General features: G+C 32.8%; 1 protein-coding gene across 17 annotated transcripts in view; it reads right to left on the bottom strand.

Annotated features, from left to right (window-relative positions):
- Fip1l1 (factor interacting with PAPOLA and CPSF1) overlaps nt 1-17849 on the bottom strand; it is a 67361-nt gene that overhangs the window by 30971 nt on the left and 18541 nt on the right. For 9 of the 17 annotated variants that reach the window (XM_033758837.1, XM_033758838.1, XM_010640258.3 and 6 more), the window contains 2 exons: nt 17359-17468; nt 78-171 (listed from right to left, as the gene is read on the bottom strand). In XM_033758837.1, the coding sequence (XP_033614728.1) occupies nt 78-171; nt 17359-17468 (204 nt within the window). Of the gene's footprint in view, nt 1-77; nt 172-8598; nt 8707-17358; nt 17469-17849 lie in introns of all 17 variants that reach the window. The other 8 variants (XM_033758835.1, XM_010640256.3, XM_010640257.3 and 5 more) reach the window with 1 other exon arrangement.

Here is a 17849-nt window from a genome sequence, read left to right as displayed (position 1 = left end):
ACAGTACTTTATTAAGTAAATTACATTAAATGTATATATAATAACTCAGTTAAAAAACTGATTTTAAAATACTAAACCTGTATGTTGCTGTTTTCATTTGCCCGTCGTCTTCCTTCTACTCTGCTAATAGTTATAGTTTGTCCGATGACATCAATTGCTCCAGGTAATCGCCTATAATATAAAAATTGAACCAATTTAGTTTTCACCTCATTAGATATTTGAAAAAGAATTAAAATTTTAAATGAGAAATAAAATCTAAAATTCTTTGCAATGTATTTTAAAATCAAACAAAGAATTTCACTGAATTAGATCTCATTCCTTTGCAATATGATTTTAAAGACTTCTATTAATAAGCTAGAACCAATGTATCTACCAATGACTATAATAGTAAATTCGCAGTATTAGTATGGGTTTTTGTGTAAGTTACTATTTTTAAACAGTCTCCAATTGAATTTATTTTCTCAGAACAGAATCAGATACCAAATGCTACACAAACTGAAAATAAAATTTGTTGGCCATTCATTAAAATTGTAGCAAATATAATTCTCTTATACAGTCATTTCAAGAACCCCTAAAAGGCTTAAAAAATGTTCATTTTAACAGACACAGGGTATTTTCCTTAGTGATATATTCCAAGCATTAGAAAACATAAAAAGAGAACCAGTTTTTCGTTTCTGGTAACTTGCCTTTAGATAGAACAATTCAAATTTTAAAAATCTCCCATATGTTTAGTCTGATTTACAGTTTAACTGCGTATATGAGGACATGGAAAAATAGTGTACCCACAAAATAATTCTGCAAACTTAACAGGAAAATATACCTAGCAAGATACACAAGTCACTTAAGTGTGGGCAATGAAAAATAGAAGCAAAGTAGATACATATCTCTTCATCTTTCAATTGTAAATAATTCTTCAAAACTTTTTAGAAGTAAAAGTATTAAAGATACATTAGAGCCAGGAGGTGTCACATTCCTGTAATTCCAGCACTAAGGAGGCTAAGGCAGGAGAATTACAGTGAGTTTCAGGCCAGCCTGAGCTACATAATGAGTTCAAGGTTAACTTGAACTACATAGCAAGACCCTGTCTCAAAAACCAAAACCAAAACCACAAATGACATTAGGTCCTTCCAAAGTTTGGAACTTTCAATGACTAATAACAACTACCATTTGCTGTGTGCCTAACCTACACTTAAATTACAAAAATCCCCAACTTAAAAAAATATTTACTGCTAGACATGATGAAGTTAAGATCTAGAGTTATCACTGACCTAAATAAAATGAAATGGCAAAACTAACTTTCAAACCTTAATTGTTCTGATCCCAAAACATCTTAAGATTCCTTTCCTTTGAGAAATGCTTCCCTTCCAGCAAGATAATTCACCTTTGAGAAACTTTGAGAAATGTCTCTGCAAATCAGTGAAAAGTTTATTTGAAGTGAACCTTAAAATGCTTGACAAGTTAATTCATACTCATAAATGTAGCCCTACTATAAGAAGTATAAAACACTTGAAATGTCTTCAACTACAGTTGATATTCACAACCTCTTGCCAAACTGACTTCCCTTCTTTGTAACTTTAATATAAACAAATTTCATGTCCTTCTACTTTTATGGCTGGCTTACTGACTTCCTAGGTTCCCTTATGATCCCAAAGACCAATAGTGATTTCACTCAACCTATTTCTTCAAATATAACTGGGAAATATCTTAATACTGACACATTAAAAAAAAAAAATCCAAATACTGTTAAGATGAAACAAGCTGCCCTCTAAATTGTACCCCCAAAACTTAAAATAATTAAAATTGCATCTAACACTTCATATTAAAGCACATGCCATCAGTCCTCTTAGATTTCAATGCCGTACCAGATATCGTGAAGTCAAGATTTCCCTCATTATTTACTGCTACCTAGACTTCACTGTCAAAAATCTCTACTTCTTTTTTCGACCTGTATTGTGTGTGTGTGTGTGTGTGTTACCGGAGACTGAACTCGGGTCCTATGCGCTTGCGAGGCAGGCCACCAAACTGCTGAGCTAAATCTCCAGCCCAAAATCTCTGCTTCTGCTGTACTATTTCATTTCCTATTTTCTTCTACTCCTATCTCAGGATCTGTCTCCTCTCCAGTTTTGTATTTATTCCCATCAAGACCTAATGCTCCCAAATTTGATTTGCAATTCAGACTGAAAACTCCCTAAGTTATTAAAGCTTGTAAAAATTAAATCTACACATGACACTGTAACTTCTGTCTTTTACCACTGACCTATAATGGTTTTCAAAAACTATGGGACACATGGGAATATTTATCTGCTAAAGTTTTTTTTTTTTTTTTAAATATGGTCAAATAAGTGTAGGTAGATTTTTCCTCAGCTTTAAATGACTGCTAAAAATCCAAAATGGCAAATGCTACAGATTTTGTTATTGTCATGCTACAGACAGAATCCAGGGCCTCGTGAACACTACGAAAGTGCTTTACCACCAAGCTACATCCCTAGCCCAAAATACTATGTTCTAAAAACACACAACTGAGGAATCAGTCTTAACAAGAGTATTTTTCCCCCAGGGGCAAGTTCAGAAAACTGCAATTTTCTACATTTGCATAAAACCTCCTTGCTTAGGCACTTTTACTATACAAACGAATTTATCTTAATCAAATGAAATTTACCATTTTGTTCAAAAATATTTTATGACATGTACATAGTATATATACCAAAGCAGACAAAAGCATATAATATTTAACATGAATAATTTAAATTTCCAAGGGTATTCTGATGCCACACTGTGGAAAACAATACTGAGCTGTATTATTCCATGAAAGTTTTTATCCTGTGTTATCACTCCTCCATACCCAAGGTCTATCCCAGGGCCTCACACAAGCTAGGCTAATGCCCTACTATTGTGCTATATCCCCAGCCCTCCATGAAAGTTCTCGACAGGCATCTTTTCATTTCATAGCATAAAAATATTTACTAAAGCTTCACTTAAGGATATTTGCAATTCAGAATTTCATATATTACAAACTTGTTCAGTAAGGTAGACAGCTAATGCTGTAAACACCATTGTCTTTCTACACTGGAATCAACTATCTAGTAAAAAGCTGAGGAACAGAAAATAACCACATTGGATATCTGAGTTAATCTACAGTTCAAATAGGCAGTGAATATTCACGTGCATTTCTAACTTCACTCTGGGCAAAGGTAAACATGAAAAAAAGACTGAAATTATAAAAGCGTAAGTTAAAATGTCATTATTTTGATGGTTCTGATGTCTCAGGAAGGGTTTAAGGACTGCTTGCAGGTATGCAACAAAATTTGTGCTTGCGAGGCAGGGGGTAGAATCACTGAGCTAAATCCCTGGCCCTTAAGTTTTTTGAAAATGTAGTATATATTACAATAAAAGACACACTTCTAACACACTTATCCCATCATTCTTGCCACTTTCTGAAGAAATTCTAGAAGTCTTTATCATTCCAATTACACTCTTGTGGTTCCTCAATGACCTGAATCAATTCAAAACGTTTATCTATCATGGTAACTTTTATAGTTGTACAGTGCCAGATCTGGTGAAGTTTGATAAGGACACACCATAATGTTTCTATGGATCTCCCTTTCCTTTGTGTGGCACTCAGCAGCAGACTCCACTGGTTTTTTTGTTTGTTTGTTTTTTTGTTTGTTTGTTTGTTTGTTTTAAGGTCCCAGGGATAGAACTCGGGATCCAATGTACTTTTTATCATACCTCATAAAGACATTCAAATAAGAGGACTGCCAGAACTGTTGGAAAAGGATAATGGGATAAGTGTGTTAGAAGAGCAGATATGGTTAAAAGGATTGAGGGGGACTAACATGACTTTTACAGTAATAAATTTTATTTAAACATTTCATATTTTTAATCAGTTCTTGTACTTTAAGACAAAGTATGATAGACTATAGTAGCTTTTCAACTTTACTCACAGAAAACACAGTAATACATTTTGCATAGCCATTCAGAACATATTACATAAAAAACTAAAAGTTTCATAAAACAATGCTTACTAAAGAGGAAAACAGTATCAGTATGACTATTAATGTTTAAATATAGTGGTAAAAAAGCAAAACAAACAATATAAAACCAAGAATATGATTGGTACCATCAACTTTCATAACCCTTACTAATGGATTGCAACCTCACACTGAAAAAGCATTCACATACAGTTGCCAATACCACTTCGATAAAAACAAGTGAATTTCACAGAACTGGTTTGCAAATACCTATCAATGCTGTGTGAAGCATAACAATTCATAAGTCAATAAAAGCAATTAAGCCAAGGGAAGCAAAATAATATGGTCCGGCGACTTTTCTTAATCTTAAGACTTGACCTAAGAGTTTAATACATTTTTGAGAACAGGACTTCTTTTTTTTTAAATGTTCTTTTTTTATTAGTATGTTTGCAGTACATGCATTTTACAATCACCTTGGGGAGTGGGTGCATATACATAATACATGATTTTTTATTTTTTTAATCCCCTTACTCATCCCTCCCCAACTAGCACACATGGTTCTCTAAAAAGGATCAGGAGGTCCCTAAACCTAAATACAACAGACCATACCTTGCAGCAAATTTTCAAAAGAGTTATACTGCTTCACAGAAAGTTCACAATCACTAATCTAGAAGAATGGATGGATGACAAAGCTTTGTAGAAATCCAAGAATGTTTTCCCACAGTAGAACTTCTAATAGGAACTGAGCAGTAGTCTGTAGGAAAAATGAGACTATGGCTATTTCATACAACCAAAACAGATAAGATGTAGTTGTCACCATGTCTAATGCAGGTCATATACTTAGATGGATAACTATAAACAGTCTACATGGAAACCTCTTTTAAGCTACTGTAAGAAAAGAAGTGAGCCATGAAAGACACAGGATGGATTTAAGATTTAGACACAACAATGAGAAGCAGGGACATTTTAGATGTAGAGAAGAGCAAAAAGCAAGAGAAAAAAATGAAAGGAAAAATATTATGTGCAAGATTTCTACTGGGCAAATATGTTATCTATCACTCTGCTTGCAACAGAAGAAGCACAGTTCACCTTTCACAATGATTATCAACCAAAAGACTGTCAAAGAAGCAGTAGAAGGAAAAAACAAACACACGAAGGACTTTGTGCGGCTGTAAATGCTATGCAAATGTCAACTGTCATTATAATTGAATCTACTGTTTTTACTTCAAAATCAGCTAGCATTTGATTTTAACTTTTATGCCAGGACAGAATCAAGTCTCTAAATTAGCAGTTGTCAATCCTACCTATATATCAGAATTGTCTTGAGATTTTAATAATGCTTATGCCCAGCGTGCACACTTGTCTATTTAAAACAGTATCTCTCAGACCTCAGCATCAACACTTTTTTAGTTTCCCAAGTAATTCAATATACAGCTAAGGCTGAAAACTATAACTCTTAAGGAAATATGCAAGGAAGAGACTTACATACATTTGGCTCTCTTCTAGAAAGAATTTAAAAGGCTAGTAAAAATTAACTCTATTACATAATAAACACAAACTCATGCCCATCAGTCCAGTAGTTGAGGTTTTGACAGGATTCAAGATATATGTTTATAATGATCTTTCATTTTTGGAAACTGACAATACTATTTCTATACTAATGTGAATTATACTTTCACAAGAAGAAGAATAATTTTCTCTGTGGATTATGCATAATTTATAAAGAAAATTTAGCATGTTCCAATGCTCAGGTTAACACTTATTAATAACATCCTACCTAGAAAAATAAAACATACATCTAAAATAAAAATCACAGGATTTAAAACTTTATCTTTAGGACATATAATTTTTGTCTTAGCACTTTAGAATTGATAAAGTCTGTGATGAACACAGAGAACCAAATGGAGCTAACACCTCCTGGGTTCCTGACTTTATCATTTGATCCATATAACAGGTCTTTTCACAGTTCAGAAGTTATTTAATGTGTACAAGAATACTGCAAATAAGGTGTAAATCCATAATGATTTTAACAGTTGTGCAAAGAGGCTGTTTTGTATTGTGAAGTGGCAGCACCAGGATTTAGGCTCTGTACACTCAATTTCAAACTCAATGTACCTTTCCCAAGTCAGTTTATTTTTTCTTCCACACAAATATTTTTTATACTTTCTGGGGCCTGAATTATAAAATGTGAAATTACTTTTTAAGGTGTACTGCTCTACTGAAAACAAAAGAAAAAGCCCTGAATGCTTAAATGTGAAATATGCTCAACTCTGACTTACTAGAGGACATAAGTGGACTCATTAATGCAGTCAAGCTATTCACTTTTGTAAAGAGCTTGTGATAAAGCTTTACCCACCGTAATTATGCCTTTGCCTATGAAAGTCAACTTGTCTGAACTGAACCAAGGGAATTTTACTCCTGAATTTGCCTCTTAGCTATCTATGAATCTGGAAAAGCCAAGATCTGCTTTCCCACTATAAAACAGGACTAGCTAGAAATAATTTCAGGATTGAAGAGTTTCCAGAATATATAGTGTAGCCCCAGCAATTTAAAAATGCAGTAAGGGAGATAGAGACTTAGGGAATTCTTCTGAATTCATGCAGGTACTTACTGACTAAATTAGATCTAAAATCCAATCCAATGCTTACATCATGGATGTTTAAGAAAATTATATACAAAGATGACTAATCATTATCAAAAATAGCATTATCAATAGTAGTATAATATAAATCTATTGATTCTTATTATTAGTTCTTATTGTCTAGCCCTTTTAGATTTAATAAATATGCTATCTATATTGCTGGCAAGATTAAATATAAGTCCAAGTGGTTACAGACTAGGTCAAGTTAGCTATATAGAAATTATATCACTGATACAAGTATTCAAACTTTGGATTCCACAGAAAAGTCAAGTGTTGAAAAGCTTCATATATTCCATTCTGTGCTTGTACGATGGATGCAATTTTTCTTTATTTAATCCCTGAAATTTATCTTGGTTCTTCAAACAGAATTTGTGTTAAAAATCAATTAAAATATAATACACATTTTAAAGTCAATGAGTATTAATAAAATATATAAAATTACATTCTTTAACCTGCTAAAGCAACACTGCAACTCTGTTCTGAAAATACAGATAACATATTTTTATTTGAATTAGTTACTAGACATACTTTGAGTATCTTTTAAAAAAATTTTTTACTTTGATATGAAAAACTAGTTTTGAGAATGATTAAATTTATTCTTTACTAATAGGAAACTCTATCAAAGCAAAGTGAGAAGCAATTCTCAGAACTCACAGGGACTATATATAATTAAGATTCTAGGGCTGGGGATTTAGCTCAGTGGTTCCGCTGCCTGACTTGCAAGCACAAGGTCTTGAGTTCAAGACCCTGGTACCAAAAAAAAAAAAAAATCGTTAGAAAAAGAAATCTCATGCTGGGAGTAGGGGTGTATAACTGTAATTATCAGCACTTGGGAGACTGAGCCAAGAGAAACAATGCAAACTGAAAGCCAGACTGGGCCACACAGAGAATTCAAGACCAGCCTATACTATATAGTGAGACCTCATCTCAAAAAAACACAAAGAAAAACAAATCTAAGAAAGTAAAATTTTATAGTTTTCTTCCCTTGTTTTATATAAACCATTATGACTAAAGGCATCTGATAATCCATGTATTTAAAAGTTCTTAAAATAATTAAAAACACATTAACATAAGGTTAACCTGCACAGAAAGCAAGCTTAAAATTCTGAATAACAAGAGAAAAAACAAAATTATCCTTCATATGCCAGATTTAAAACCTCTCAAACTGACTGCCGTTGACAATGCTATTTTCATACCCTAAATTAGTTGCTTTTTATTACAACCCTCAGTAATGAAGTTATGATCCTCATTATAACAGTCTCAGAAAATGGTAATACCTAAGGTTGTATGCTTTGTAATTGGATAATTTAAAACATAAACAAAATTCTATTGCGGGTAAATCACAGGTCAAAGCATAAAGCCAGGAGAGCTGTCAAATACCTATTATCCCAACTACATAGGAGGCTGAGACATGGGAATTTAACATTTTGAATTCAACCTGGACAGCTCAGGAGTAACTGTCTCCAAAGTAAAAAGGGCTGGAAATGTAGCTTAGTGGTAGAGTAAAGGCTTCAGAGTGGCAAAAAAAGAAAAAAAAAATCTACAATCCGGGGCAAATTGTAGACTCAGTGGAACAACAAGTTCAGATTCATACACTATACCTAAATACAAAGGTTGGAAAGATTCAGTGGAGTTAAATTTTATAGCTCCTAAATATTGAGTAGATTTTATCACTAAGTTATGAAAAGCATCTGGGATATTTTAACCAGATGTGGTACAATGTGCAGTGGAGGGGGGGGTGTAAAAAAACTTTACTGAGCACCAGTTTACACGGATCAAGGCAAGTTATTATATAAAAGCCTAGACATATAAGTGGAAAGTCATTAATATGGTAACTAAAAAACTGTCAACTGTACCCCGAAAAACATAATTTGGAAGGTAAAAATATGGTACAGTCTAATAAAAATGTGTTACTGTACTAATGAGACAAAACAACACTGATGATCTAAACATCAGGGAGTATCCAATGTTTAAAAATAGCCTTACCTTAGATCAGGTGATTCGGCCCTCCCATATCGATCCTGCCACTTCCCAACGCTTGAATTGGCTTTTCTGGAGGCAGTACTTGTCTGAGACTGAGAAGAGGTGCTGTTTCTGGTGAGATAAATTTTCTATGTTTTTTCTTATATATTGTTGTCTCTGACCCCCCTTTTTCTGTTTTTTCCTTTTTTAAAATTCTTGACATGCTTTTTCTAAAGTCCTTTAGCATATTTGTACACCATTCTTTTCAAGTTACAAAATATTTGTTATGGTACTAAAACTACAAGTGGAATTTAAATGTAGATGTGTTATCAACATTATAATTATTCTAGAAAGTTTTTAGAAAATATTCTGTCAAAATATTGTATGATGTCAAAATGCATGAGAAAAGAACCAAGGGCTAGATTCAGATTTTAATACATTATTATAGAGAAACTTCTGTGCCTCTATGAATTAATAGCATTCATTTCTGCAGTTTTATACAATTGTACTCAAAATACTGGTACTTTTTTCCCTGTATTCTTTAACATATACATACTGTTAGTGTAAATAGTTAACAGTAACACTGCTGTGTTTCATAAAAACCTATACTATATATTCTATTAAAAGTCCATTTCAAATCAACATGTAACTCTTTCAAAGTAAAATCCCAAAGAAAGTTAATTCTATCCCCAGTGGCATACTCAATTAATAGTTCAACTATTTATGCTCCTGCTAATCCTTTAAAAAAACCATTAAAATACTCTTTAAAAGTAAATGGAAAAATACACATTTACATATTAACTTACTTATGTAAAAAAAAACTCAAGGGAAGAATAAACCAGAAATTAAAATGCAGTTTCCTGATCATTCTATATTCTTTCACATCCTCCTGTCTTTGACTGTACTCTCTCTCTCTCTCTCTCTCTCACACACACACACACACACACACACACACACACACATATATATACACACACACACACACATACAAATTATACCAGTAACTACGGAAGAAAAAAAAATGCCAAAGGTTACTATGAAACAAATTATACTTTAAATAATTAATATTACCACTTTGAAAGAAATTATTTTGAAAACAATTATTTTTACTATTCACCATCAATCTAAAAAAAAAAAAGGGAAACAGAACTTGAGCTTTATTTTACGGAACACACACACACACACATACAAATTATACCAGTAACTACGGAAGAAAAAAAAATGCCAAAGGTTACTATGAAACAAATTATACTTTAAATAATTAATATTACCACTTTGAAAGAAATTATTTTGAAAACAATTATTTTTACTATTCACCATCAATCTAAAAAAAAAAAAGGGAAACAGAACTTGAGCTTTATTTTACGGATTTGGGTATTTTTTGTAATATTAAGAGTAGAACTCCCAAATCTATTTTGTGTATGACTGAAGATTAATCAAATATTTACACTAAAGTTAATGAGAGGTAGGGTTTCCCTATGAGAAAAGGGAGATGTAACATGGAACAAAAAAAGTAAAAAGCTCTGGTATTGAATTGGATGTAAAAGGAAGATATTATGATTTCAATTTTTTAAAAAAGAATATGCATATGACAATTTCATATTGAAATTTCATATTTCATATTGAAATTTTTTTCCTAGCTTTGAAGGCTGCAAAGGCCTGGAAATAAATAATGTCACCCAGGACAAAAAGCACAGCTATTACCCTGATCTTGATTTTTAATTATTATTTCCCACTAAGAGGAGCTACTTCTTGGGAAGCTGGGAAGGCACAAGATTAAGTCTGGAAGATGCTGGTACTGCAAGAGTTAAGGAGTCCTCAAAAAAAAGAGGAGGGGGGAAATGTGTCTGAGGTCATAGGAACAGTTTGAAGAGGCTTCACCAACCAAATTTGGAATAATTTAGCATCAAAATAAATTACACTTTCTATAAATCTACATATATTATACATGCTTTACATATATTGTTTTGTTTATATAACAGAATGTAATTGTTCTTAAGCCATATGTATAAAGCCGCACACACACACACTTTCACACATAAAATGTAAATAAATCAATCTAAGTGAAATAAGTGGAGAATGTAGGAAATCTCATTTTAAAGTAGAATGCCAACTAATGTTGAGAAATAATCACTAGATAATCACTAATTTGCAGTAACTACAGTAACTGATTAAAGTAAAAATCATCAGTGGATGCTGAAATGCTCAGGAAATTGAAGAGGAATGGAATACTGCCACCCACTTTCCCCACAAAATTACTTATTAAATACAAGGGGGAAAATAGTAACTTTGCAGTGCAGAAAGAAACCCAAAGGACACAAGTGATTAAAGTAATCATCACTAATAAAATAATGGAAAAAAAACAGATATAGATCTCCAAGATTAAACCACAAAGGGGGACACATGTAACTTAAATATATGGTATTCCTACCTCAAAAAGCAAAATTTAAACCTAACAGTGAAAAGGTACCAGGCAAATCCAGAGTTATTGACCATCTACAAAAACTGGACTGTCCTCTTAAAATTCAACATCAAAAAATACAACACAAGGTTGGGAAGTTTATATTTTAAAATATGATATAAGTTAAATTTAATGAATGGTCCTGGATTAAAACCTAAATCAAGGCTGGGGGTTTGGCTCAGTGGTTCTGTCGCCTGCCTTGCAAGCGCAAGGTCCTGAGTTCGATTCCCAGCACCCCCCCATTAAAACCTAAATCAAAAAGAAAAGAAACTGCATAAAGGAAATTATTAGGGTAACTGGCAAAATGTATGGCTTAAATATTATTAGATAAAAGTATCTGATGCATTATTAGATTTTTCTGACTTTGACAATCATGTCCTATGACTATTCTAAGATTCTAAGATAAGTATTTAGTACTCAAAGGGAATAATGCCCATAATTAATATTCAAATGGAGGGCTGGGGATTTAGCTCAGTGGCTCTGGCACCTGCCTCGCAAGCACAAGGACCTGAGTTCGATCCCCAGTACCAAAAAAAATTCAAATGGCTTAGAAAAAAATTTTTTCAGAGCTTATAAACCAAATATGACAACATGTTAATACCTGGTGAAATTTAAGTTTTTGTACTTTTCTTGCAACTCTTTGTAAGTTTGAATATTTTTCAAAATAAAATAAAAATAAAAATAAAACCACAAAAAATGAAGGGGGTATAAATGAAGGGACTTCCAGGTGAAATAGTAATATTCTGTTTAATGATCTATGTGCTGGTTTACATGGGAATGTCCAATGAAAAGCTATCAAGCTGTAAATTCATAATGTTGTTCTTTTGAAGTATATACTTCCAAAATGTTAAGTATTATAAAATCTTTTAAAGATTAAGCAGAACATTCTGATACATTAATACTCAATATAACTATTTTAGTATGCCAGTTTGCTGGGCAGTCCAGCAAGTTAGAAATTCAGCTCTTCTACTGATCAAATACAAAAAAATAGTTAAAGTTCCATGCAAACATCAAATCTATACAATAATAATGCAATCTAAGATTTTAGCAATGGAAATACAGTGCTTGGGTCAGTAGTACATTCCTCTTAAATATCCGCTCTGCAGTCTCATATTTTAATAATGATATTACTGTCTTCTCTTTACTGAAGTCAATAAAATTTTACTTCCAAAGACTCTTTCTATCCAATTTTATAAATATAAAAGCAGGAAAAAAGTGTTTTAAGATGAACAGTTCACAATGAATGAAAAATATCCTTCTCAGCAACTAAAGATACATCAAAAAAGTTAATTCTCCTAATGAGCAATCAACAATGTATTTTATAGGTACAAGTGACAGTAATGACATGCTAAATGTTTCTATAGGTTGCAGAGGTAATTATTCATTTGTTTTCTTTAGTAGTGTGAGTCTGCTAATTTTCCATCTTTCTTCTACCTCCATTTTACCGTCCTTTACCAATCTCTACCTTTCCATCTCTCTTTACCCAAATCTCCTAGTTCAATGGTCCAACATTATAATCACCCTCACAAATACATGCTTGCTTTGTCATAGTCATTTGGCATAACCCCGATCCTGTCAAATACAACTCTAATTACCCTTCATGAACATTTGACAAGAGTGAAAAAATAAGCATCAGCAAGTTGCTATGTTTCACTTTAAACCATGGCATTAACCTTAAGAAAAAATGGAAATACATAGCTTCTCTCCCTATGCCATCAACTTTTCATTTTACCGACTCACTGGTTAGCAAATAAAAGTTATGTAATTTCTCCCATCTTGGGGAAAAAAACGTTCTCTTAACCACCCCCCCCACTGCCCTCTAGCTGCTATCAATCATTTTTCCTTTTCTCTAGTTTAATCACATACTCTAACAAAGACTATTTCAGGCCTTCTCCTCTCTTCTCGAACCTTTACCACCCCTTTTCCACCAACTTTATTCTAAGTCTGTACCTTATCTTTCTAGGAAAATAGCAGCAATGAGAATAGAACTTCTAATTGTTTTCATTACTATGATCTTCTTACATATCTGCACTTGGCTCTATATCCTGCATTCTTTGCTGCTAGGAATGAAATGTTTGCTGTCTATGTACCTATGTAAGCTTAACCTCACTACTCACATATCACATCTTCTGGTTTTACTAAGGACACTAATCTATGAGTGTCCCTTTACCTATTCTTTCTTTAATAATTTCTTGTTTAGTAAATAACCTGAGAATTATAGAAAATACCTCCATTTCTTTCATTTTAAATCATCTCCTGAACCCATGCTTTCTTCTAGACATCCGTTCCCAGCCCCACAAAAAAGAGAAGACTGTCTTTAAAATAAAAAGTCTGTATTTTTTCCTAAGTTCTTTCTTCTCATCCTCCCTTGAACCCAATCCAATGTCTTTATCTATACTTCCCACATTGAAAATCATCCTAGTCAGGATCACCAATGACCATCACATTTGAAAATGCAGTAGTTATCCTCAGTCTTCATCTTCTTCACCAATCATTAACGTTTAATATTAATAGTTGGTCATTCCTTCTTAAAAAACATTCTTTAAGAGATACACTGGGGTTTTCTTCCTACTTCAACTAGTCTTTCCTCCTTATTGGTCTCCTCTTACTGATTTATTTCTGGTCTACAAAGGAATGTCCTATCATTTTTGTATCAATACTTATCTTTTACAGTCTAACTCCGTTCCACAACTTCATTTAAATACTATTTATACAACGATTACCCCAAATTTGTTTCTAGCTGATTCTCTTCCCCTCTATTCCAGATATACACATCCAACTTCCCACTCAAATTTTCCATTTGTATATTAAATAGTCATTTCCATTTTATTGTCCTAAACTCTGGATCTTCTCCTTCCAAAAGCCATTCATCCTGTATCTTTTCCACCTCATTAATGAAAAGGCCATCATTCAAACTGAGTTGAGGACAAAATCCTTGGATTCATCCTTGATGTCTTTCTCTTTATAATCCACACCTAATCCATCGAGAGGCTATTGGCTTACCATTTGAAATGTACAGTAGTACGTAACTACTAATTAACCATCTTCACCATTACCAACTTGATCCAAGTCACCATTATCTCTTGCCTACAGCTTCCCAACTTGTCCCTGTTTCTACACTTAATCACTGTATAGCATAGTCTTCTTAAAGTTCCTAATTTGTGATTTCAAAACCCAGGCCAAAATAACAATAACAAAATACAGAAAAACTGAGGCCCAACAGAGCAAATCAAACAGGCAAGGCAAGAAACTAAAAGAAGGTGAAAAAGTAAAAAGAGTCAACAAAAGGCCAATAACATGTCAATAATAAGTCAGTACATATCAGTTATAACCAGCAATGTCAATGGCCTCAACTCACCAATCAAGAGAAACAGACTGGCAAAATGGAATAAAAAGCAAAATCCAACAATATGCTGTATACAAGAAACACACCTAGTGAAAAAAGAAGCCCATAGACTGAAAGTGAAAAGACAGAAAACAATTCTCCATGTTGACAGGAGCCCAGAAAAAAACAGGGGTAGCAATCTTATTTGCAGACAAAGTAAATTTCAAACCAAAACAGATTCTAGTATTATTGATGTAGGACGGTACTGTATCATACCTCTGTGAATGTAAAATATCTTGTACCTGCTTTGTGATACATAGTAGGGACCATGCTTTATCAGAGCTACATTTAATGATATTACTCTAGAATGTTCTCTTTCCAGATGATTAAGATGCTAATAAAAAAAAAAAAAGGTCCCAGGTACCACAACAGCAACAGAACTTTGCTGTTTTCTGGATATTATTCTTTTCTTTGTTATTTTTTGTTGTTGTTGTTCTGGTTGTTTTTAAAACTGATTCTAGTATTATTGATGTAGGACGGTACTGTATCATACCTCTATGAATGTAAAATATCTTGTACCTGCTTTGTGATACATAGTAGGGACCATGCTTTATCAGAGATACATTTAATGATATTACTCTAGAATATTCTCTTTCCAGATGATGATAAAGATGCTAATTAATGCTGAATGTCTATAATTTTGTTCAGATGACTGCAGAACCTGGAAAAGCTGTTGCTGCTACCGATGTATAACATACTATTAGTACTCTTTTTATATAAATATAAATATAAATATATATATATATATATAAAAATTGAATTTTGGGAAACTTTAACGGTGCTGCCAACCTTGGAAAAAGTCATCCCAATTTACTGTGTTGAGTTGGCACTGTACAGAAATGGACAGCCATATTGGTCTAGAAATGTTAATTTATTTTTATTTTTATATTTTTTTCCATGTGTACAGGGGTAACACATCGTATTAAATATGTAAGGTCATATCTACGTGGGTTTGATTACAGAAACTAATAAAGTATTCTCTAAATGAAAAAAAAAAGAATAAGGTAAGACTACAAGAGCAAGAAGCAATTTAAATATGTTCAGGGACCATATTCATCTCCAGAATTAAGGATTATTTTAATGTTACATCATCGCCTTTTCTCTTTTACTTTCCTTTTTAGTTTTATTTTAGGATTCCCTATTTTTAATGTTCATACAGAGATTTCTTTAACTGAAACACCAAATAGTTTCTTTGGTGTGAAAAACTACAATAGTACACAGGATCCTAATGAGATAATTAATAATGTGAAATAGGAAGTAAAGGGCTAAAGGTGTAGGGAAAGTGGGAAGGGTGAGGGAAAGGTAATGAGGGAGAGGAAAAAAATATGAAAAACTGAAAAAATGGAAATAAAGTGTTTGTAAATGGGGAGGGGAGGAGGGGGTGAAGGGAGGGCAGGGACAAGGGGAAAAAATGACAATCAAGAACTATTATGTAAAGGTACAGAATCCCAATGATGAATGTAACTGTACTGTATACCTAGATTGTACCAACAAACTCAATAAAAAAAAAACTGCAAAAAAAATAAAAAGGTACAGAAAAACAGGTGCTTATTTTTAAGTAGTTTAATTAGAACAGTAAACATCTAGGATATCTTCAATCATCAAACACTGTTATGAAACACTTTATACAATTAATTCATTTAAAATACATAACTACAGTGGGAGAGAAACACTATTACTACATTTCATAGTTTAGAAAATCCTAATTTAGCAAGATTAAGGAATTTGCCCCAGGACATACAACTAATAAATTACAAAGCCAGATTCTGAATCCTAGAAGTCTAATTCCAGGGTTCTCAATACCAGAGTATACTGCAGAATACCATAAACTCAATGAAATCAAAGTTGACCTTAAAAAAAAAAATTAAGCCAAAATACTATATATTAAAATTATCAATATTCCTTAACTATTACAAATTCTTCAAACATTTTATGAGATTGAATTTAGTTTAAATAATTAGTGTATGTTTATGACAATCCCTACAAATCTTGAACTGCTTTCTGACATTTAATTATGGTTAAAAGGTCCACAAACCTTTATCTTAGGGCTAAACAAAATACTCCCATGAGGTTTTTTTCCTGCACTAGTATATTATGAAGTATAACCCATTACAACAACAAAAAATTATAGAAAAACGAAAACAGAAAATTACATAAATAAAGAAGTACTACAGGAAGTAAGTGACATGGTTGATAACTAATAACAGTTGGGTTGATTTGTTTCAGGCTCAGATTTAAGTTATCTTTGACCCAAGATTAAACTGCTTGATATCCTTCTCTAATCTTAACTATCATTCGCCATTTTCCCTGTAATGGGGTAGAAGGGTAACTATTTGTCACATTTGAGTAAAATGGATATTTTGCAGCATATATTCCTCTTAAACCTAGTACTTTGTAGACACAAATTTAAGTGTTATCATTTAAAACTAAACAGAGAAAAGTGATTTCAATTTAAAAGATTTTCCAAGTTGAAATTTCTGCCACCTTTTACTAGAATCAGCAAAATACTTGTAAAGCCCAATAGCTCTAGACTTAGAAAGTCCAATAACTCTGTAAGAATAATATGTACAGCGGGTTGGGGATTTAGTTCAGTGGTGCCCCCTCCTGCCTTGCAAGCACAAGGTCTTGAGTTCGATCACCAGTAGCAAAAAAAGAAAAAAGAATAATATGCACAGGAAACAGCAAGATCATTGTTAGCACCTCAACTGCAAACAAGGTAACTACTTCTTCATACACACACATTAACAACTATATAGTATACTTCATTTCTTGCTCAACACGGCTTTTTTATTAAGATGGAATACCATTCTAAACAGTTTTTCAAAGAATTCATTTCAAATAAAAGTGGAATGTTCCAGTTTTTGCTGACAAAACTGGGAGATTTTATAAAAATATAAAGATACCAACTCTTAGAGTAATTGAGTTACAACTGTCTAACCTGCTTGGTGGAAGTCCAGTCTTGAACAAAGATGGAGGAGAAGTAAATTCAGCCTTTGTAGAAGGTAGGGCTGCTTCTTTCTCTGAATTTCCAGTTCTCCCCTGTTGTACCTAAGCAAACAAACAAACAAACAAACAAACCACACAAAAAACTGGTTTATTAGTTTTTTAAATTTACAGCACTCAAACACAATGCCCTTTAGCTATTAGGTTTGTAACATTTAATTTAAAGTTAAACACAAAAAATGTTTCATGGCTAAATAATTATTAAAAGTAACCTATGTTAGATTAACAGGTAAAAGGCACCAAAGATGGGTTATGGGATCAAAATGTCCCAATTATTAAAACAAACACACTTCTGCAGCTGGGCGTGGTGGCATGGCAGCACAAGCATGTAATCTCCGCACTTGGGAGGCTAAGGAAAAAGAACTGTGAGTTCAAGAGCAGCTTGGACTACACAGCAAGACCCTGTCTTAAAAACTCAAAATAATA

The sequence above is a fragment of the Fukomys damarensis genome, unplaced genomic scaffold (genome assembly GCF_012274545.1).
Source record: "Fukomys damarensis isolate Sample0158 unplaced genomic scaffold, DMR_v1.0_HiC HiC_scaffold_35, whole genome shotgun sequence".
Taxonomy (NCBI): domain Eukaryota; kingdom Metazoa; phylum Chordata; class Mammalia; order Rodentia; family Bathyergidae; genus Fukomys; species Fukomys damarensis.
The sequence above is the reverse complement of the archived record's forward strand: the minus strand, read 5'-3'. Positions and strand labels throughout refer to the sequence as shown.